Source organism: Myzus persicae, unplaced genomic scaffold, assembly GCF_001856785.1.
Source record: "Myzus persicae strain clone G006 unplaced genomic scaffold, MPER_G0061.0, whole genome shotgun sequence".
NCBI classification, from domain to species: Eukaryota; Metazoa; Arthropoda; class Insecta; order Hemiptera; family Aphididae; genus Myzus; species Myzus persicae.
The window spans coordinates 118403-143486 of NW_019104015.1; the positions used below are offsets into that span (position 1 = coordinate 118403).

Genomic DNA, 25084 nt, shown 5'->3' on the forward strand with positions numbered 1-25084 from the left:
AAGCACTAAGGTTAACATAAAAAAAAAAATATGTTCATTAAAAAATTAGTTTGTAAAATGATTTTATGCTATATATTATTCTTATTTTGATGATCAGACAAACATATTGAAGTTTAATACTCCATTAGTTCCAGTAGCTTAGAACAGTTCTTTCGAGTCTTGAGTTTAGATTAAGATTTTTGCCATGGCAATTCGGTGCCTAATTTCTGACAATCATATTCTGCTGTCAATGGTAGGTGTACTTCCCAAATATTTATGCTGACATTCTATTGTACTTGACTGAATGATTGGTTAGATAATTGAACGTCAACGAGGAGGACTCTGCTCTCCCTACACACTGGTACACTGCCATGACTTGAATTCTTTATATCTACCTCCATAAGGTATTGTCTTAATGAATTGTATTAAATGTAGGAAGTGTTATGTACCGTTCAATCAGTAACCACATATAATTATAAAATTATGTTAGGATTTGTTATTTATAGTGATGCATAATTAAAGGAAATTCGCTAGGCATGTTAACACAGGTCAAAAATTCAAAAACGAATTACAAGTGATTGTTCTTACATGTTAATATTAAATGAATAAAATCAAAATAATTTTTATTTCATTATTTCTATGCCTCACGCCTACTCAAGTATTAAGCAATTAATGAAATAACAAAACAAATTTTTTTATCAATGGAATAATTTGTTTAGGTCTTAGGTTATCAAAATATTTGCAAACGTAGAAGCTGCTGCACAATAGACATATAAATAAATAAATATTTGTATGGCTATGGCTGCAACAGTGCGCTGAATTTGTAGTAAACATTTGCCCTCTGCCCCTCTACCACGTATTGCGGAACACGGACTTTAATCTATTGACTATAATTCTACAGTTACCAACTATCAATTTTTAATTTATAACTATCATTACAACTATTATAACATTTATAACTACCTATGTAAGGTACCTCATAAGCATCATTTAATTTTATCATAATCATGATGTACAGAAGGTAATATTATCAACACAATCTTCTCTAGGTATATTATGTATCATTAAAGAATTCATTTAAAGAAGTCTTTGTGTCGCAATGCCACAAAACGACAGAACCGATGTCCTCCGGTCGTGAACACTACTGTGGAGGCGAGAACAAGACAATCACAGTCGCAGATGATAATACTATATTCTGCGGAACAGTCTACAATGTACCTGTACCTACTACACATTTATACATTTTAATTTTATAATATTTATATGGCTACCTGGCCAACAATTCCGCGCGATTATTATTTTTTGTCCATTGTATCGCGCGCGTTCCCGCGTACGGCTCCGAAAAATCGTCCGATAACGTTTTATCTCAAAAAACTCGGCCGGTCGCGGCAGTAAAAAGGCAAACGACCCGTCCTGTGGACGTTCTGTCGTTTTATCTACGCGTTGCGAACATTCTGCCGTTACAACAGCACCGTATTTGTCGAACAACTGCAGCACCACAACCACGTGACCAGCTGCGGTCGCAGTGGGTAAGGTGTAGAGGGGAGTGGTAGCGGTCGCCCGCCATGCACGGCCAGCAGCACCGACGCGATTGTCCAATTGTTCGATAGTAGTGTACTGCGTCGGTACTGTGAACGGTCGGGGAATAAAAAAGTGAACACAATATTCTGGAAAAGCATGGAAGTTCCCGCGAAGTGATCGAAAAGCGTTGCAAAAACACCTCGCCACCGATGTGCGTTCGGTGTCCTTAGTGTGCGAGAGAGTGTGTTTTCGGTTTTTGCCGAGTGCGGACGTTCCGGCTGGCTCGGGCAACCGCGTACCGTGTGCGCGAACATCGTGAGCGTTAGCGTTGCTGACCGCGTACGGCAACATGTCCGCCCTGAAACAAGTGATGCAGGTCATCGGCTCGCACCACATATCAAACCAGCTGCTTGAATCCGATTGCAACAAGTCTGGCGGTCTGATTTCCAACGGCGAGTATGCGTGGTTCGCCGCCGGGGCCGACATCATACTTTATTCGAAACAGCTCGGGTCCGTTGTGTCGTCCCGGTCGTTTGCCACCAATCAAAAGGACAAATCGTTGACGGTAAGTAGCGCACCCACTTCGGTTGTGCTCAAGACGGCTGAGTAAGTGGGTACCATCTATTGGGTATACACTAACCAGCGAGAGAACACTCCACTGTTCTTCAAAAAAATTCTGTTCTTCTGCCCATCCCCACCCGATTACCTGCGAGTGACCCTGCCATAGCGGAACTAGTCTCGTGGTTACACAGAATTGGCTTGTTCTCTCGCTGGTCAAGGTATATTATACAAAAATTATTTGGACCATACAAGTGTAAAGAAAAGAGAAAAACAGCACTGAAATAATAAGCTATATCAATGTTTCGGTCCAAACATTCTGGTGCATTTTTATCTAGCAAAAAATTGTTGATATTGTCATCGTCTACTTTAAATCGACTTTGTTCCGGTTCAATAATTAGGTAGAGGGCCTAATAAACTTAGGACCTAGGCGGTTGATCAGTTTTAGAAGAAAATAATCTTAAGATTTCAAGAGTTGTTTTGTTCCTAGGTAATAAATCCAGGGAACAAATTCTGATGACAATTAATCTTATAGACAATAATTATAGTTTAAAGTGTACTACCTATATTTTGAAAATTAATCTTTTATAATTTGTAGCATATTGATTCTCAATGTCATTAAACATTTTTCAAGCTAACATTTTTAACTGTATTTTATAAAATCAATGTTGACTATTTTATAAATTATTTATTTGAAGCTAAATACAATGTGTGCCTATTAATTGTTAATTATATATTGTGTTTGGGCAATATTAATTTATTTTAATTTAGGTACCTACTTACCTATAACATTCACAAACATAAGTGGTAAAAATGTTCCTAAGAATAATTTAGTATTTTGATTAATGATGTGTGATTTGCATACACAAATCTTTTCAACAATATATTTATTTTTAGATTGGAGAAATGATGAGTAATTTTTTTAAATTCATCATTTTATAAAAAGTCTAAAAATATTTAAGTATTTATACAATTTTTTGTGTTATAAATCCCTTTGTAGTTAATGGGTACTGTAAAATAATAACAGATACTATTGGTTTTTGATTCCAGATAACCTTTGTTCAAGAATTACATAAAAGTGAAAATCCACACATTCTGTTAGTTGGATGTTCATGTAAATCCTTTGGTATATTGTTTGTTTGCCAATTGCCAACATTAACGACCATTCGCTGTATTCATATGCCTAATCCAGTATGCTAATTTGTAATTTATTAAATTATCTTAAAGGGACACATTACCCATATGTGTTGTATCCATCTTGCAAACAGGTGACACAAGATACATTTTTTGTAGTAAGCTTTAATAAATGAAACAGTTGACCTATTAAAGGGACAACAAATAATAAGGGTGTGATGTCCTTTTAAGTAATTTTACTTAAAAAAATAAAGATAAATTAAAAAAAATTATGTTAATTAATTCAGATATCCTACATTTCTACAATAAATAATGAATCACTTGCACAAGATCAACTTTGTGATGAGTTTAAAGTTATGTCTACTGTACTGTTAGTTGGAATGATAACTGGAGCGGTTTTTGCAGTTGATCTAAGACAACGTCACATTGAAAACCGTAAGTTAACCAAACATTATACCCCTAACATAAAAATAAAGTTCTTATTTTCCATAGAATTACGAAGAAATGAAATAGTTGTAAATGAATCTAGGCCAAGCAAACTATTCGTTATACGAAAAAATGAAGATTGCCAAGAAGTTAAAGAGATGAGTGATGATAGTGATTGTCATTTAGCAATGTTTATAAATGGTAAAATAAAATTTAGATAATTTATTCATAGTTTATTAATTATCATATTTTGTCTTAGAAAATTTCTGTATCTATTGTAAAAAACAATACCGTGGCAAACTGAGCTTCAGCATATCTAGTTTGTTGTATAACGAAGAAATCAATACTGTTGCAATTGGATATTCTACAGGCCACTTCCAACTATGGGACTGTAAAATGATGCGGACAATGTAAGTATTTGATAACTCTTTCGTAATATTCATAAAATCATAAATCTCACTAAGAGCATGAGCCTGTAAATAATTTATTTGTTTTGTTATCATTTTCTAACTGAAATGATGTTTATTATTTTATTTAGATATTTGTTAAAAGAGCCTAAATGTGTTATGCCAGTAACTCATATTACTTTTCTTGAGCCATCAGATGATCCAAACAATCTATGTTATCTTTGGGTTATTCAATCAGACAATTCTAGACTTCCAAACGCAATGATGATTGCTTTAACCTACGAACAGAGAACTGTGATGTCAAATGGCTGTTTGTCATATAGAGTGAGTTAAATTTTACAAATTTAAATTTAAAATAATTTTTTTATGAAATTTTGTTAACACCAAGGTATACAAAGGAAATGGCATAAAATTAGAAATGTCTTTAAGAAGAGAATCCGGAATTGGTCGATGCATATCTGCATTAACTTTATGTAATGTGAACTTGTTCAGAAATGAAACTGGTAAATAAAAATTTATATTTAGTTAATGTTGATCATCTAAAATAAGATAAATGCTAATATATGTAAACAATGAAATTTTATATAATTTTATATAATGGTGTTTTTTAAACATTGTTTAGATATGGATGAAGATTGTGAAATTAGATTATTTGCAATGTTAATGGAAATTCGTCAAAATGTAGATGCTAGCCCTGAATCTTACGTTTTTTTGTTTGATATTAACCAGTGGTATAAAGCCCAGATGCCATCAAATATAAATCATCTTAAAGTATCAAATTCTTATGCTAGTTTTGTGAAATTGCCTCATAATGCCAGTTATTTAGATTTAAATATTTCTGACCAAACATTGCGCCCATTCGGTTACAATTTTAGAAACAATGTTGAAGAACTCTACTATCCATCTTCAATATATTTTGGTAACAACGTTATAGTAATAATCATTGTCGTTTGTTCTCTAATATATACTTCAAAATTTTTTTTCCAGAATGTGATTGTTTATTAGACACAGAAATTATTAGATTTAAACATGCTGGTGTTCAACAAGAAATTTTGGATCAATTGCTTTTAAAAAATTGGAGGTTATTAATAAATCCAAGTTTAATATTTAGCCAGTGTTTACAAACAAATTTAAGACCTTTCTTTTGGGATAAAACAGATGATTACGCAAATTACAGCTTGGTAAGAAATAAAAATATATTTCATCCATTTTGTTCATTTAGAATTTTTAATTTTACTTATATTCATAATCTTATATAAATTGATGATAAAATTAAATTTTTTCAGCCTGATCAAAGAAGTTTTGTAATATCAATTATAGTCGAAAACAAAATTATGTCGGTTCTTAGTGCGTGTGCAGAAGAATGGAAAAATGGAACCTATGTATCTAGTGAAGCAACAATTTTACATTTAGTTCAATGTCTTTGGAAGCATGTCATGGTTGTAAAACAATATGCAGACAAATTATGTAAATATCTAGTGCATATGATAAATATGATTGTTATAATTATTTTTAATACATATCTGGTTTAGGTGTTCCTTTGTTTGACTATTCTGGTACGCAATTGGGTAAAAAAAATGAAAGGATATTAAATCATTGTGTATCTCAAATGCTGTGTGTTAAACATTTCTTGGAAGATTTGCATAATGCATATGGTATTCATATAATAAATGGTAAATATAATCAACAGAGAATGTATAATTCTTCATATTATTATATGATTATTAGTTTGAATTTTTCTTAATTCTTTACTATGTTTTTAAATACCCAATGTCAAAATTTTATTTTTAATGATAATAATAGTTTATAATAAGTGAAAAAATCAACCAAGTCAAATAATAATTTTTTATTTCAGTTGACTATTCTTATCGTGTGTATACACTAAATTTGGTAACTCAATATTTTAAAGCGGTAACATGTTTTCTTAACTATGGACTTTTACCAGAATCCAATGAAGAAGACCCTACTCAGAAAATCATACAATGTGATTTTTCATCTCTTATTCAGTATGCTATTAAACGGTTAGTAATTTAATCTTTAAAATCCAACTAAAATTTTAATTTAATAGACAATAATACTTTTTTAGTCGATTGGAATTTGGAGGTTTATCATTATATCTTATTGATGCATTTGTGTCTAATGAACCTAAAGGAAATAAATTAATTGAACAATGGCAACATGAAGGAGGTGAAGAGACTAAAGGCCTGTATCCACCATCTAATGTCCAATGCTTATTAAGGATTTATTTAAATGCTGCACTTTCTAACCAAGTCAAAGATTTTATTACAATTTATTTTTTGATTGATGTCTGTTCATCACGAGAGTTAGTTTTAATATTTTAAAATAATTTTTTTGTTGAAACATATAATTAACTGGAATTATATATAATTTTACATGATCTTTTTAGGATTGATGTAATAACAGCAAATCGTATGTGTAATTTTGCTATTGAATTTGATATTGAAAATAAAGGATTGAATGCACTTTGTCGTGCTAGCTGGTTATTAGATCATGACATGTTTGGAGTAAATATTATTCTCACAATTATCATATATTATTTTCACATTTAATTTTACTTGTTTGTAATATTTATTTATTTTTTATTCTCAGGAAGCTATGGAAATCTTAGCCAGTAGTAATGAATGGATGGTTAATGATAAATCTTGGGATTGGTATCACTGGACTGTCTTAAAATTACTTGTATTTAAAGAACAATATTTTTGGGCACGGTTTTACATGCAACTCACCAAAATCAGTTTAGTCAACATCGATGATCACAAGTAAGATATATTCTGATATACATTTAATAAGTTCATGAAAATTTGGTTAGTTTTTACATTCCCTGAGTTCTGTAATTGTTATATATCTTTTCATCTATTTGTATAAATTATGCACTACTTGGACTACCTATATGTTATTTATTTAATAATTATTTTATCAACTTAAATATATAAACAGTATGAACTTATTTCACAAATTATTTACTTCTATTTAAATTGTATATCAATTATATAACAAATAAAATCAATCATAAAACTCTTGAGTGTCTTAGTTTAAAGCAGTCTGTCCCTAATCCACATTTAGGAGAGCGACGCTTCAATTTGTTAATTTAGGAGTAGTCATCCATATTTATATTATCTATGATGCTTCCATTGTTTAAAACTTTGGGATATTCTACTTTCTCTTTCTTTTTCACATCACATCTATACCGCTAATAGAGCTTTGAAAGTGCTCGGATTCATTAAGAGCAACATCAATGATTGAAATCTGCCCCCTTTGCTTCTATTCACTATATGTATCACTCTTTTGACCCCTTTTTGAATTTGGTATGATTATTTGGCACCCTTTTCTTGCAAAAAACCAACTTCATCTTGAACACATACAGAATACATTTTTAGCATATGCTGCTTTCATTCTCAACATTCTGATCATACTAACTACTTCTACATACGTGAAGTTCTCTGTATCCTCTCGCTGCATTGAAGCTGTCCATAAATTCATATTGTCTCTTTAATGGTTCCCTGGATTCCCCTTGGATTTCCCTTCTTGAAAAAGTTTGCTTTAGAGTTCATACCCCACCCGCAACCAGCTAACTTTGTTATCCCCAGTCACACCATCTCTTACGCCAGTCATAACCAATTCCCTTCACCACATGCTCAGAACATTTACCTCCCGACTCCTACCTTCTACATTTCTCTATATTCAATATTTTTTTATTATATTCATAACTATATTTATAACCCTGTTTTATTTTCACTGTTGTATCAATCAACTTGTTTTGTTTACCTCTTTGTAATTGCTGTTTGGTGTACAAATTTTAAATAAATATATAACATTTAAAAATGACCAGCAAGAGGTCACCAGGTGGGGAATATGAGATACATAAAAGACCCCCTAATAAATCAATTATGTATATTAAATTAACTACAGCAATTTATAATTTATTGATATGTTTGAATTTAAAAGCATACAAACAAATAAGTAAGTATTGACTAGTTGCATTTGTATTTTTTTATTTCAGGTTTTATGTTAACTTGCAAATCATGAACAACCAATGTTTTGATACTTTAATTTATTTACGAGCAAGGCCCTTTAAAGAACAACAAACATTGTTTGAATATTTCTTTGACCGTAAGTTTTCTAACTATAAATTTATTAAAACCTTCTTTATAATGTTCTTTTATTTATGATTATTAGGATGTAGAGAAACAAACAGGTTAAAATGTTTGATAGAGTATCTCTGGGATGCCGAGGAAGCAGAACTATTTTTATCTTATTTGAAAAAGTTTGACGATACAGAGACATTAACTTTTCAATTGTTATTTTTGTTACAGCGAGGAAGGTAAGTGGAATTATTAAATGTATAAACATATTTATTTAATGAGATTCTAGAGCATCTTGAAATATTGTATTTAATTTAACATTATTATTCATTTCCAATCACTTATAAAACCTATTCTATGTTATTGTTCAATATTTAAAAATGTATTCAGTAATATCTTGTACCTAATGATACAATATACTTATCATGCTAATTATAAAAATAACTGGGTTTACTGAACTTGAATTTATTACTTGTCATTTAAAACAAAAATATATTGTTTTACTAGCAATGGACTACATTATCCCATCTTCTCATTTTTATAATATTTTTGTATTTTATAATTGAAAAAGTTTAAACAAATAACATGGGTAAAAAATAATTCATAGATATTTAAGTTAGCATTTATTTTGCCCTGTGTAGAATGATTTGACATTTTAGTCAGTATATTATTTGATAAGATAAACATAACAGTATATACAAACAGTGATTAAAATATATTGCAAACCATAGTATAAAATACTTATTAAAATAAACTGTGCACATTTTATTAAAATAATATATTCAATACAATATTTTGTGATTGTTCGACAAATTTACCATAATATTTGAACATTTAGAGTTAGTACTTTGCCATACATACATTCTTTTTTTTTAGACACAAGGAAGCTATCAAACTAAATCAAACATTAAAAGCTAACCTTAAATCAAATAATAATGATGCTCTGACAATTACTAGTCTTTTAGTCGATGGATTTGAAAAAAGTATTCCTAATATTATGAAAAACAATTATGGCCGTCTTCCTCTTCAAAGTGTATATAAAAAACCAAGTGAGTTAATGTGTATTATTCTAAAACTATTGTAAAATACTGCAATGTCAGTGTGTTAATACCACCTACTATAAATAGTTTTGCTTACATTAATTTATTATTTTTTAGACGTTGTTGTGAAATGTATGAACAATGAGAGTAAAATGTTTGTAATGGATAGGAATAAAACAAATAACTTGGTAAAAAGAAAGAGTGCATCTTTTACACCATCAAATTCAATGTAAACGATTATTTATTATTGCCATTTAAATTACTTGATAATTCTTACTATATATATTTGAATTGTTTTGTTTAGTGATCTTTTCTTACCATCAAATAATAATATGAGGAAACGGTCACCTTTAGTTGAATCACCTTCACCTTCAGATATGATTTGTAATGAAAAACGCAGAAAAATCGATGATAATTTATTAAGTACTCCAATCGCCGATAATGAAATTGTAAAACCAATCGAAAAACAAGTATTAGAAATACTCAATACTCCTTTAGTTGAAAAAACCATTGCATCACCATCTATTACAAGCTACTCATCAATTTTAAAGGTACATATTTTATAGTATTACATTATATACACAATTTTGTACAATAACATTATTTATCATAGTGTAACCAACACAAAATAGACTTCGATTTTCATTGGGTATTTTTCATAATTTCTGGGTATTTATTGGCAATAGGTAGCGGGTACATAGTATTTCATCTCAAGGGGTTTTCAGGTAGAATTTTGTTTCATTTTAGGTTAAAGTGTTTGAAATTATTTTAGGCCAAAAAACATCTGAAGAACCCTTACCGAAAAACTTCTAATAGGCAAGTGACAATCTTAACCTTTCTTTTTGTTGGGTATACTATTGTGTTTGTCCATTTAATTTCAATTTTGTTCATTTAATAAAATACCAAGTTAAATACCCGTTAAATAATTATAACTGTCTTAGATATATAGTTTTTGACATTTCAGAAATAGATTAAATCTCATATTATATCATACTTAATAATGAATAATGTATTATATTATTAAGTAACTATTATTTGTTTATAATATATTTTTTACATTTTAGTACAGTACATTTAAACAAATAAATTCCATTAGACTAGGAAGTATTAAATCAATATTTTTATATCATTAACTAATCCATTGTTACTATGTTATGAAAAATGTTACAGCTTTCAGTCAGGTCCATTATCTTAAAAAAAATTAAAACAAAAAATTAGTTTATTTAATTAGAATAAAGTTTTGTTTAAGAATTTCATGTTCTTCATTGTATCCAAAATAGTAAATAAATAATCAAATAATTATATCAAATGTATAATATTATTAAAACAGCTGCTTAATGTATTCATTTATTCATTTTTAATAATAATTTATTATATATATGTATTTAACCTTTAGTATATATTTTGGAATATTTCTATATGCCAAGTTTGTAAAAGGTCCGCCAATCATCACAAAGTTTGAATTTAGATCAAAATATATTAATTATTATTATGAATTAACATAACATTTGTTGTTCTGTAGTTTAATTCAGATTCTGATGTAAAATTATTATAAATTAATTATGATTTCAGACGAAACTTGCAACAAACAAACACAAATTATCGTTTAGTAATGATAAAACTCCAAGGTCTTCAATAAGATTTAGTCTACCTTGTAATGCTGACACTACACCTGAAAGGTATGTTTTTGATTTTGCCTGTTTATTATTTTTTAGTATCTATTATACTTATGAAAAATATTTAATTACTTGAAAAATGTATACTAAATATTGTTTCAAAACATTGAGTTAATATTTTTATGTTTGCAATCATAAAATGTATTAAGATCTTGAGAAATTGTGAACATCACAATACTGAATGATTTTTGTATAATTGAACACTCATTATTTCAAAAAGTTTTAAGGTCGATGAAAAAAAAAAATGAACATTGCTTCTAGTTGTTTAAAAAATAAATTATATAAATGACCTTAAACATTTTTTAAGTTTTTACACATCCTAAACTCATTTATTATACATAATAATACTCAGAAAAATATTCTGCTTTCAACGATGAAGGTTAAACTGCTGTAATTCAAAAAAAGTAAAAACTTAAAAAAATAATGATTTAAAAAATTGTCTTAACTTAATCATCAATCAATTATTTTTTAATCATATCATAAATTATTATTTTTTAGAGTTGATCCTGAAGACGTGGTTAATGTGCAACATACTGATAATCCTGAAAATGAAAGCTTTTACAGTGTTGATAGCAGTGATGCCAATGATTTACCAAATCAAATTTCTGAAGAAAAACCATTAACTTCCCAGGAGTCACTCGAAGATAGTTCTAAATTGAATAAGAGTGATGAATATGAAAAAATGGATATTTCTGAGGATAATTCATGTTCTGGAAATGAACAAATTGAAATAGATGATATGTCTAAAAATGAAACCAAAGAAGAAAATATGATTTCAATTCCATCAGATGAGGACTGTATTATGTTAACATCTGATGATGAGGATGAGGATGTTGAACTAATTGAAGTATCAAAATTATCACCAAAAAATACAAGTTTGTCTTTGAAAGAAGACAACACTCAACTTTTGACTCCAAAATCATATCCAATAGATATGAAGAAAAACTTAAATCCGCATTATGCTACCTTGATTCCTTTAGATACCAATAATTACACTCCAATTCCAAATGTCCAAGAAGATATAAGTAAAACCGAAAAACCACTTATTAATAAAGTTTCTATTGACTGTAGACTGGACACAAACTCCAATGACCGGCTCCCAGTAAAAAAAATGAATGATGATATTGAGTTAATCTTGTTGGATTCAGATGAGGATGAAAGTGACGTTTTATCTGCAGGTTCATCAGATGGTGGCAGTATTGAAGAATCAGATGGCAGTATTGAATCAGAGGGCAGTATTATGTCAGAAGACAGTGATTTAGAAAACACAAGATATGGTAGATTTAAATCTCAAGAGAGACAAGGTGGTGAAGATAGTAATGATGAGGAACTTGGAGAATATATTGAAGAAGAAGATGATGATGATGATGATGATGATATTGGAGAAGATGAAATCGAAGAGGAGATTGGAGAATGTGAAATTGAAGAAGACGAAATTGGAGATAGCGAAATTGAAGAAGACTGTGAAGAAGAAGTTGAAGAGTTAGACATATCCGAACAGTATGAAGGAGACTCTGAAGAATCTGAAATAGAAGTAACCCCTAAACAAAGTGAAAACATATGGCGAAGAGAAGATGAAAATGATTTAGATCTACATAGTGAAGGAAGTGAAGAAAGTAATTTGGAACAACCTTGCATGGCCAGCTTAGAACAACAAAATGTTAAATTTGATGAAAATGACAAAAAGAAAAATCTAGAAACCTGCCGCTCAACATATATTGGATCTGGAAATAAGGATAAAAAATATGATAATGATGAGGATAACTCAGAACTTGTTATATATAATAATTTAGAAGATCAAGCAGACTTAAAATGTGTTGAGAATAAAGAAGAATATCATGCAGAAAGTTTCGCAGACAAATCATATGATGAAAATGAAGACAATTTGGAAGACCCAGATGATGTAAGTGATGAAAACCTTTCAGAGGAATCAGATATCATAATTGATGATGAAAGTGACGATAATACTTCAGAAGAACCAGTTGTTGTACTTGATAGTGAAAATGAAGACAATTTAGAAGTACAAAATGCCATGCTTGATGATGCAAATGAAGAACCAAATAGCATACTTGTTGGCGACAATGATGACAATTTAGAAGTACCCAATGTCATAATTAATGATGATACAAGTGGAAAAAACAGTGACGAAGAAATACATTCCATACTTGATGATGAAAGTGAAGTAAGCAGTTCAGAGGAACCCGGTGTGTTACTGGTTGTGGGAAATGAAGAAAACAGTTCAGATGAACCAGGTGTCTTACTGAATGTTGGAAGTGAAGAAAAAAGTTCAGAGGAACCAAGTGTCTTACTGGATGTTGCAAGCGAAGAAAACAATTCAGAAGTACTTGATGATGCAATTGAACAAAACAGTTCTGAAGTGGCAAATGTCATACTCTATGATGAAAGTGCTGCAAATAATTTGATATTGTTAACAACTCTCAAAAATGAGAAATTATCAGAAAAGAATGAATTAGTTGACAATGATAAAATAGTATATCCCATTGATTCACAATCCAGTTCATTAGAAAATCTTACTCCTATTTTGTATGACGTCAGTGAAGAATCTCATTCAAATGAGAACAATCAGATATGTGATGAAGAAAATGAAAATGCTCATAGTATTATAATCGAAGATGACAACACGAATGATTTATGTGTGAAAAAAGACAATGATAATGTTATTGAAGTAGTTGAAAATACAGATAAAGTAAGTGAGCCTATTAATCTTGATGACATTGAACACAATAAAGATGATGTATGTATTGACCAGAATGAAGAGTATATGTCTCTTAATAATGATAATTCTTTTGAAATGTCAAGAAGCGAATCTAATCCCATACCTGATGATGGTTTTAATCATCTTACAATGACTGGAGTTGAAGCAGATCAGCTAGAAATGGATGTTAATGAATCTTCTCCGTTTATGTTTGGGGAATCATTTTTTGGCCAACAAGAAATTCCCGAGAAGAAGCCTATGCTTCTGTTTGGCCATTTATATAGTTTTGAAAATGAACAATTAGATAATGTAGATGTACAAGCCAATAAACTTGAAACACAAGAGTCAGTTGCAGTTGAGAATGAAGTTGATATTACTAATAAAGAAACAGAAGTTGAAATACAGGGTGAAATTCAAGATATATTAGAGCTAGAATCGTTACCTGAAAGTAATCCAGACGACAATTTTGAAACACAGAACAATGCAGATTCTAATAATTTACAACCACAGTTAAAAGAATTTAACGAAACACTGAATGACAATGGACAAACTATGTTAAGTGATTCCCATCTTCAAAAACCCATTTATTTTGGAAACATTGATTCCGTGGAAGTATTTGAAAAGAAAGAGCAAACTCCATGTACAAGTATAGATTTATCAAAAAAATCTCTTGAACTGGAAAAAAAAGATTTGTCGAGTTATGAATGTTGTGACTTACTTACGATCAAACAAACTAACCCATCCTCACCAAATGAATCAGAAGGACAAATTTATAAAACAGATAAGATTCTATCTAATACAGTTGATACACATTCTGTAAATACGATGGAATCTGATGTATCATCTTGTGTCATTGTAGATGAAAAAACTTCTCCAATATCCCAAGGAAGCATTACAACTGAACCAATTGACATCATCAATAAACAGGATGCTGATGAAGTTCATTCTCAATGTGATAATGATCAGTTAATAGAAAACCAAAATATCAATACTAGCTCAAATAATGAAGAAATAGAATCACATCAACTAGTCGAGTTGAACAAACAGGATGCTGAAGAAGTTCATTCTAATTGTGCTACATCTATTGTGTCTTGTTCATCAAACATTGATCAATTTAATGATTTCAGTGATAATGATAATTTATTAAAAAAACAAAATATTAATGAAAACATTAATACTACCTTAAATAATGAAGAAATAGAATCACATCAACTAATCACGTCTGTACAAAAATTAATTGAATTGGATACAACTACAGTTAAAACTGTTGATCTACAATTCCCAGATGCTTCTGGTAGTATTCAAAAGGTTGCAAATGAAAATAAAACAAATTTAGTTGAAAATCTTGCAGAATTAGATAAAAGTCATAAAAAAAGCACCCTGGATATTCCACAAATTGAAAACTATAGTCTGCGTTCATCTTCTAGAAAAAGTATTTCCAAAACAAAAGATTGTTTATTGGGTGTTCCTTCCACAACAGAACAAATATTAACTCGTAACAAAAAGAAATTGTTATCTGATCCAATTCAAGAAAATAAAACAAGTATGTCATTTGAAATTGATGAAATAAAAAAAGCCAAATCGATTCCACCAGTAGACACTAATACAATAACAACAAGATCGAGAGCTAAAAGTGAACCCAAACAAGTACAATTAGAAACCATTTCTTCAAATATTTTCCGTAGTTCGGGAATGGTTGAAGATAACAGTAGACAAGTAAGGGTGTCATTATCGAGAAAAAGATCAAAAAGCCAAGAAAACATTCCATTGATAAAACGTAGAAGTGGGCGATCAAAATCTTTAGCTCCTATAGAAGAATCAGAAGTTACTAATAGAAAAACTGTGTTTGGCTTAGAGAAAATACCTGAAGAAGAAACTTCAAATTTAGATTCAAATATCATAAAAACTGAACATACAACATTAAAAAGAAAATCAAAATTCAATTTCTTATCTAATTCCTCAAAAAAAATAGAACACGACAATATAAGCCTTAAGTGTCAACAAGATATAAAAATAAGAACTCCACGAAGATCTAAATCCCTCCAACCAGACCCTGTCTTAACATTTTCTGTTGTGAAAACAAAACCAAAACGAAGTTCAAGTGTAAATATATTGATTTCAGATGATGAAACTTCTACCGATAAAGACGATCTGATGGGAGTTTTAAAAAAAGCATTAAATTCGTCAGAAAAAATGAGAAAACGCTCGGTATCAGAGTCGCTGAAGAGCAGAAAAAAACAAAAAATCCAAAATCATGTTGAGGAAGAAAAAAAAGTAGTCGCTGAATCTAAATATAATTCTAATGCGTTTAATCAAAGTAATCAAAATTCTAATTCCTCTTATTCCTCTGAACAATTATCACCAATTGCTGGGAACATTTCTCAGCATATGTTGTATACTCCAGCTAAAAAACGAACCAAAATACGTATGGTTAACATGGATTCTGAAAATGAAGGTTCTTCTTCGGATGAATCAACAGATTCTCATCGCATTATGACAAGATCAATGATTCAAAATTCTAGCATTGTAGAATTAGATCCTATTCACAGTGCGAAGAGTGAAATCAAACCATCAGTTAAATCAAAAGTACCCATTAACAGGAGTAGAAGATCATCTGTTAGCAGCATACCTGAAATGAGAACTACAAGGAAATCAGCTTCATCTGTCTTTGAAAAGGATGAAGCATTATTGCCTAAGCGCAAAACCAAAAATATTAAGGTAAGTGTTTCTAAGGATGTCAATATTTGTTATTTGTTAAATTAAGTTAATATTTGCAAAAATAGTAGTTTTTTTTTAATGTGGCCTCAGATAGTGGGTTTCTTAATATGAAATAGTAAGGGATACTCATTTTACTATCTACTATTTTAGCTACTTACAAATCTTAACATTGTAATTTTTAAGAATCAACAACTCTAATAAACAATTAACTATCCATTATTCCAACATTCAGATATTTAAAGTTTTTATATTTTTATTTAAGGAAACAATTGTTCATGCGCCGATAGAACCATTAATTGAAGCACCTTCTACTTCAGAAAGACGTATGACACGTTTTCAACAATCAATATTAGATAAATCATTACAATCCACATCTGTTATTGGGTAAGAAAGTTTGTTTGTTCAACTATCCAAATAAAATTGTATACTAACTAATAAAATAAAAGTGAAAATTGTTAGTTACCTAATAAGGCTGTAAATGTTATATAACCTTAATGTTTTACGGTACCTGTATGTTTCAACTCGTTACTAAACTAAGTAATACTTGATGACTAATATAATACTATCTATCTTTATTCATAATTAAAAACAAACATTTTTAACTCGTAGTAATCATATTATTTTAATCAAAGCCCATATTTTTAACGATTTTAACCTTTTTAGACAGGATTTAAAGAATGTTTCTCCCAAAGAATTTACCTAAAATGTGGCTTTTATAATGATAGTCGAGGAATAAACTGAGGCAATTATTAGTACAAATATAACCTTCTAATTGAAGTAGGTACACAATTTTTAACAATTCTATTCACTAGAAATTGTATTTTTAATATAATAATTTATCTTTAGTATCAAGTTTAAAGAAATTTCAATCAGTAATGAGTGCGCTTTAAATTTTAAATCTCACTTTTTCAAGTATGGAACCTACATTCCACAATATAGATTTACTTATAGATAACTTAAATATATTATATTGATTATATATTCATACATATAACTTACTTATACTATTAATATTGTAGATTACTTGAAATATATTTGTCTTATTACATTTTTCAGACAAGACACGACAACTAATAAAATCACTGTGCCAAAACCAGAAAAGAGAAAAAATCTGAAAAAAAACAAATCTAAAAAAATCTAATAATTACACTAATATATTAGCAAATATCTCAAGATTTATTCTAAATGTTAGTAAGAATAAATCTTTATTTATTATCAATAATTAATTAAATAGTAAAGCAGAACCTTAAACTTGAATTCTGGCATATGTTCTTATTATTCAAATACATATTAAAAATATAAATGTTAACATTTCCCCTTAATGTGATCTTACTGCAGTGAGATAAAAAATTAAACCAATTGTATAATTTCAAAAATTGACTTTGAATTTTATTATTATATTTATAATTATGTATGTTTGGTAAAAAAATAAATACAACTTTTTAGTATCATTGTCTAATTTAATCATTTTTTTTTTTTGTAAATTATAGTTATACTTTGATTTTGTTAACTGTTCACATCTCCATTCTTACTTGTTTTTTTAAGAACAAAATTGAATCAAGTTATTAAATATTATTTATTGTTTATAATTACAATTTTAACAATACTTTCCCAAAAGTTATTAATTAACCTGTTACAATGATATAGTGTGTATTCAAATATTCTTGTAGTTACAATGATATTATTTAATTTGTTTAAATAGTGAATGTTAATAATCGGGATGTATTTATGTTTAAAATGAATTATAATATAAATTAGATTATCCTTATATAAAATCTAAAACTCTGAAATAATGATACAATTTTGTGTTACATGATTTTGAAATTCAGTACTCAAAATGTACTGAATGTGTGTTATTCTTATTAATTATTATAATTGTATAATATTATAGCATATATTTACCAACTGATTATTAAATAAATGAGCAGATAAAGCAAAAATGTATACAACGTGAATTATTAATAAAACATGAATTTCAATTTATTACTATGAGTTTCAACTTCATATGTCCATGATGTAATTATTAAACATTTGATGTTCACTTTTAATTGACTAATTATTTTATTTTATTTTTAACTAATAAAGTAAATTTAAGTATAGTATTGTAGGCTGCAGTATTTATAAAAAAGCATAGGTGACCTAATTAGCAACAATTTTTAAAGAATAATTTTGATTTAAAATTTAGTTTTAGTGATATTTTCACAGTAATTAAAACATCATTATTTGTTTTATCAATTTAAAAAAGAATCTAAAATATAAGGCTATAACTGTTATTATACTATCTTATTTTACATTATAATTTGCATTTAAATAAATATTATTTTACCATAAAAATTATGGATTGTCGATTTTGGTTAAATTACTTCACTTAGCGAAATACCCATAAGTTAATAAGATTTTGCCGTAAACTGAGGAACTCTATAATCTAGATATACCTTTATGTAGAGCTTTATTTTTTTTGGTTAATTTTTTCCTAGGCAAAATGTGATTGAACAACTTGAGTTGTATAAAAAAAAGTTTTCCTTATGATAAAATATAATTTTTTACATAATTCAGTTAATATTCAAGAGAAAATACATAATTTATTTTGAATTTTATGTTTAAATAGTTACCTATTTAATAAGCGTTATTTATCATTGTTTTGTGTTAGTATTCCAACGTTACACAATATGTACATATGGTGGATGATAAGAGGGGCAGCAGGGCCTCACTTGGAGATTTGATATTTACAAAAAAATTATAATAAATAGAACTTTTTTTATAAGACCTTCAGAATTCAACACCGTATCCGCCACTGTATGTATATAATAGGTATTTGTTATTGTCATTTAAGTTTTGATTGTCAACTGTTATCTGTTGAGTTTGCCTTAGTGCACAATAATAAACCTCAACAATTGTAAAAAAAATTTGAATTTTATTTTTAATATAATTTTTTTGTTATAAAAAAAAGCTGTATAACAGACAATTGTGTATTTTAGAGAATAAAACAGTTTATTTTTGTTTGAAAACAAAATTATCCATATGCTTTATTATATAGTTGATAACCTACCCTAACTTTAATACAACACAATAATTAGGTATTTATTGTTTATTTGTGTACATTAATATGATGTATATTATTTTTTCTGATTTATATTTCTAAATAAAATAAATTATTTTATTAATGCATCTTAAAAATATTTTATAAACATAGTCAAAGGTAGATTTTTTTATTTAAAAATAATTACTATACCTATGTATATTACTACCTATGTTATCTGTGTTGATTGATAAACTTTATTGAAAATAAAATTTTAATAGGTTAACTGCTACGTCATTTTTCAGTACATTGCCAAAAGCGCCACGTGTACCATTTTTGGTACACTTGTTGTTTTTCCAATAAGTTTTTGTGTGCCAGTAGTGGTACACGGGAGTCTTTGCCAAAAAGTGTTAAGTGTACCTATTATAGTACACGTAAATACGATTTTAACACAGGAAAATATTTCGTAGCCCACCAGACAAACAAATTTTCGACCAGCCCATAGATATCTTATGAATTCATTTTTTAAGGTAAAAAAAATAAAAAAAAACAATTTTAATTTTAATTTTAAATAATGTATGTATTCTAATAATATTATAATTATAATTTAATTATATTACATTTTATAATATACATTATTTACTATTATTCAATAGGTATTATTTGTATACAAGTCTAAAAATATACTTTTTCCCAACAATCGTATTTTACAATTTATAATACAAAATCATTATCAGTTATGAAAAATTGAAAACGCACTCAACGAGTGGTCAAAAATAGTGTTATTGACAGATACTATTCAAGGATATTACCTTAGTAACGAAATTATAATTAATTATCGAATTATATTTAGTTCTGACTTTCCCAGGGGGCTACGTGTACCATATTTGGTACACGATTGAAAATCATTAATTTCGATATAAAAACACATTATTTAATCACATAATAAACTAAAATAAAAATATCAAACTTTTTCATAAAGTTTTAGGTCCATAGCAAATAAGGTATGTTCGCTACTTTTTGGATTAGCAAGAATGGCTAATCAACCATGTACCAAAAATGGTACACATAGCGGTTAACCTGTTAAAAAAACTTATAAATAGTATAAACAAAAGTTTTAACAATTAGATGACCACAGGTCACTTACTCCATTTTGATACTTCAAATTACCCTAAACTTATAAAGAAAAAAAAAAAAGATGTTTTTTTTTTTGACATTATGTAATGTATGTAATTGAAAGGACCAGTTATTATTGAACACCTGTTTGAAGACTGATAATATTTCTGAACTGAAATTGCAATGTTATTAATGTCATCAATTCAGCAACTAAGTGAATTACCATTTTTGAATTTTCATAATTTCTTCAACTTATTAATACTATTTAATAGGTATATAAAGTAGATAATTTGTTCGCATTTCTTGAATCTAAAAATATTTTTTATTGTTTTTATTCTCAACATTTTTCAAACCATTCAAATATTTTCTCTTAAGAAAACTTAATTGTATACTTTTAGAAGAATCAAGAGAATATTTATAGGCTTTTTGTGTAACCCTAAAAAGAAATCTTAGATACTGTTTATTTTAACATTTCCTTACATTCAAAATATTTTAACTTCTTTTGAGCTATATCTTGTTTTATATCTAAAATTTTAAAATTTAATAATAGATCTGTCATAAGTTCTTGTAATAGCAGTTAAAAAATTTAAAGATACATAGGCACAATTTTTTATAAAAATTAAAATTCAAAAAGTCTAAAATTATATACCTAACTATGGTTTTTTTTTATAGATATTTTAAGTTCAAATTTGACGAAATTAGATCATTTAAACAAAGAATAAGTGGGCAACGCTCTGGCTCTGCTACACAGTAGGTTACAACTTAGAAGTAGATCACTGTAATGGATGGTGTTAAATTTGAATTTAATGATATAATATTATTGTATACAAAAAATAATTCTGAGCGGTGACAGTTTGTCGGCCTAGGATATATTATATTTATATTGTCATTAGTACTTAGGTACCAGGTAGATTGAAATAATATTATTTGCATATTAACATATTTGTATTTAATAAATAATAAGATAGGGTACTTAAAAACTATGGCGTCGCTAAACATATTTTTTTCTGAGTAGGTCCGATATTTCGATAGAAGGATTACCAATAAATATTTTTCTTAAATAAAAAGTTAACAGAATATTGTTTACCTTTTATACATTTATACGCATATTAAATGCATTCATTTTAAATTGTTAAATAAACACGAAATGTATCAATTTTAAATGTTAAAATAACTTCCAATACTTAGAAATAATAATAGTAACAATAGTATAATAGTATACAATAATAATAATAAAAAATATAGCTTTACCAAAAAAATTAAAGTGAAAACTCCAATTTTCGTTTTTTATTGACCCTAACTCTTCTTTTACAGCAGATGGATCATCAATTTTCCACTTATTTCTCTCTAAATATAAAACAAAGTTAAATTAGTTAGTCTGCGCCCTGTGGCTTATTATCGTTGATCGTCGATAGTTTTTAGACGAAATAAGCAAAAATAAGAGTGAAAAATAATAATTACTACTGGGTCTTCTAAAATATAATAATCTTAACTTTAAATTGTATAGAAGTCAATTTGCTCCAATTTTTAAACTAACGGAACTAAACGCTATCTGCCGAGAGTACAATTTGGTATGTTACGCACTTGTAAGACAGAGACAACACATGCAGTTATGACGTCCTCTTAAGAAACACCTGATTATACAAGGCTGTTATGAAACACAAGGTAAAATTATAACGGAAGTACCTGTCTAATTGCAGATTCATTTTTTTTGGAAATAATGTTCAGGGTAAAAAAGAGAACTAGAAAATGATGAAAATGATAAGAATTTATGTAAATATAATTAAAACAATTTGTTTAGTATTATAAATAATTTTAAGAGCCTTTTTCTAGTGCATTTTTAAAAAATAATTCTGTTATGAGTGCATTAAAATATTAAATTATTCTTTTTAAGGTATATTTCTTGTTTTTTACAGCATTATTATCCGTTCCCTAATAATAACAGTATTTAATACATAACATGGTGGTGATTTGAAATAATTCATAATATGGGTCATGCGATAAGACGTATCCAGAAGATTTGAGTCGAGAATATACGGGCTTTAATATATGACTTGGATAGTTGATCAAACTATTATGCATTTCCGTGGAACCGAACAGTAATATTGAACCGCAACACTCAAAATAAAAATATTTGGTTTAGTTTAAATGAAAACAACGTGTTTCGACCGATTTGCAGAACCAATTAAAAGTCGTATTTACATTTTACAGTATAATAATTGTATTACAGTGAAACCTGTATATAACGGACAGTCATAGGACCAAAATAATTGTCCGTTATAGACAGGTGTCCGCTGTAGACAGGTTTCAATGTTTTAAAAATTAAAATGTTTAAGTACATTTTACGTATTGTTTCATATTTTATAATATGTACATATTAGGTATAATCTTTATTAATATTATACATATATCATAATAATTTATTTATTAATATAAGTAAAAATATATATATTATACACATACATTCTACATTATGAATTGAATTTTAATTATTTATTACAATTACAATTATTAATTTTATATTATATACACACAATAACACATTATAAATGTATTATATGTACATACTATTATATTTGTATACATTTATTAAATATTTTTAAAAAAATAATTCTATTGATATTTGTTTTTTGAACTTCGATTTGGGCATTTCCAACTCGTGATGGATAATTAATTCGCTCATATATGAAAATCCTTTTGTTTTTAATTTAAAGCTTTACGCGGCACGGGAGGTGGCATTGCTAAGGAAAAGATGTACAACTCTGACTGCGAACAGTGCGAACCGATAGAAACTGAATAAAAACGTTTGATACTCATGGTTATCATATTTTATACGTATTGCAATTTATATCTGGATATCTTAGACTGTAGAAATTCAATAGACAATTATAGCGTTATCGTAATCGGCGATAATGTAATTACTAATTGGTCGTAATCCATGTTTTCACTGAATGACCCAATTGCGTTCCTTATCGACGCTGTTTCGTAGAATGTATGTATGTTTTTTTGTCCGTTATGAAATTGTTGGATTAAATATTAGTATCCGTGTCCGTAACAGAAGGAGTCCGTAATAGACAGGTCGAAATACATTAGAATGCCTATCTTTTTGCAGGGACCTGGTAATTTTGTCCTTTAAGAGAGGTGTCCGTTATAGACAGGTGTCCGTTAAGTCAGGTTTCACTGTATTTAAAATTTTTAAATACATATAGTCATATAGAGGACACATTCAATACGATGTAAATGTAACCCAAAGTTACGAAAATTAGCTAAAGTTTAAGCTACGCCACTGGCACTGGCCACTGCGACTTTAAAAGTTTCAAGTACCTACAAATAATCTTTTTAAATTACACAACATTACAACAATAAAACTCTAATTATTATTCCTGGTTATTTAATATATAATTTTGTCCAAATTTGAACTTGAAATAACTATACAAAAAACTGCGTTTATAAATTGTTGAAATATTTTGGTCCAGAGTTAACTACTAACATTGAACCTTGTTTTAAATTGTTAACCCTTATCTATAAAAGTTGAAAGTTTTAAACATTTTTAAGTACAAAATAGTTTTTAAATTTTGTTAACAAATGAACTTTGAGTGCTTATAAAAAATAACATTTTATTGACATTTATAGAAAAAATAACTTAAGAAAATTAAAAATTGAAAATTTCCACAAACAGCTCAAAAATATCTTGTCAAAATATTTTGAAAATTTTTGTATAGATAGTGATAAAAATATAAAATAAACAGGTTCCCAATCAGCCATCAGGGTGCCTCGAAATTATTTGAAGTAAATTTTTTATGAAAAAACGACTTCATGAAAAATATAGCAATGTGAGTAATAAAAGAGACTATACTATAAAAGTTGTTATGTTTCACTTAACTTGTACATAGTAATACGATGTTCAATCTATATAAATTTTCATACTGGTTCGAGTTCAACCTCTTCGATCTGGAATTGAGTGTAATGTTTAAAGTTATCACTCTACCACTTATTTGAGGTGAGTATATACAGAGTATACAGTATAGTAGGTATATAGCATAACTAAGCATGCTGTGACAACATTTTACTGAGAAATATGATAAATTTTTTATTATTATTTATTCATTTTGAATTAATATCTTATGAATTTCAAGATATGGCTATGAGTAGTTTTTTCGGGGGGGGGTAAGCGCCTAATCTCTCTAGCCCCTCCAAGTTGCGCTTATGGAAGACACTGTACTAGCGCCTTTATGATTGTAAGTGTTTGGCTTCATTAGTTTAAAAATTAGAGTGAATCAACCTATTGTGTTCGCATGACAGAATTAACGACACTACGACAGTGCAGTTGTTTCTGAGAGTTATGAGCATTTTTAACTAGCGCTATTTTATATTAAACGCAAAACTCTCTAAAAAATTAATCATCTTAAAAAACTGACACACGACACAGGTAAATAGATATGGTCTCATTGTTTCATAATAGGTTTCCAATCGTTGATTTGCTCTACCTTTTAAAATAACAAATCTCAACTGCTCACCGTAAAGTATAGCAAATTTCGCACTTGTAAAGTAGAGACAGCAAATGTGGGTGTAGTGTATTCTTATGCCCCACATTTGATCAAAAAGTATGTAAACCAAAGTAAATTTGCTCAATTCATACTATCAGTGGCGCACAGTGGCGTATTTTGTATG

The 25084-nt window shown here is 28.4% G+C and overlaps 1 protein-coding gene across 3 annotated transcripts; it reads left to right on the forward strand.

The window, feature by feature from the left end:
• Positions 1–1549: 1549 nt before the first annotated feature.
• LOC111037615 (protein ELYS-like) lies at positions 1550–19272 on the forward strand. Of its 3 annotated transcripts, XR_002604894.1 has the most exons (25): positions 1550–2065; positions 3109–3249; positions 3480–3627; positions 3685–3819; positions 3878–4028; positions 4157–4349; positions 4414–4528; positions 4648–4944; positions 5013–5206; positions 5312–5492; positions 5558–5698; positions 5881–6046; positions 6112–6348; positions 6433–6550; positions 6636–6805; positions 8047–8156; positions 8223–8367; positions 9005–9177; positions 9286–9397; positions 9473–9719; positions 10741–10847; positions 11343–16278; positions 16541–16662; positions 16942–17055; positions 17335–17417. XR_002604894.1 is itself a non-coding variant. In XM_022320281.1 (24 exons), exons 1-24 carry the CDS (start codon positions 1850–1852, stop codon positions 17417–17419), a joined length of 8640 nt encoding a protein of 2879 aa, XP_022175973.1. In that variant the 5' UTR covers positions 1551–1849; the 3' UTR covers positions 17420–19272. The 3 variants fall into 3 exon arrangements, 2 of the variants coding, with proteins under 2 accessions (XP_022175974.1, XP_022175973.1); XM_022320281.1 differs by lacking the exon at positions 16942–17055 and having other exon boundaries at positions 1551–2065; positions 17335–19272; XM_022320282.1 differs by lacking the exons at positions 16942–17055; positions 17335–17417 and having other exon boundaries at positions 16541–16668.
• Positions 19273–25084: the final 5812 nt, after the last annotated feature.

What these genes read in the sequence shown, in the direction of transcription:
- LOC111037615 (XM_022320281.1), top strand. Translation starts at nt 1,850, where the DNA reads ATGTCCGCCCTGAAACAAGTGATGCAGGTCATCGGCTCGCACCACATA. An exon ending in TTTAGCAATGTTTATAAATG is followed by an intron (nt 3,820 to 3,877) that starts GTAAAATAAAAT and finishes ATTTTGTCTTAG; the next exon opens with AAAATTTCTGTATCTATTGT. An exon ending in TCCATCTTCAATATATTTTG is followed by an intron (nt 4,945 to 5,012) that starts GTAACAACGTTA and finishes TTTTTTTTCCAG; the next exon opens with AATGTGATTGTTTATTAGAC.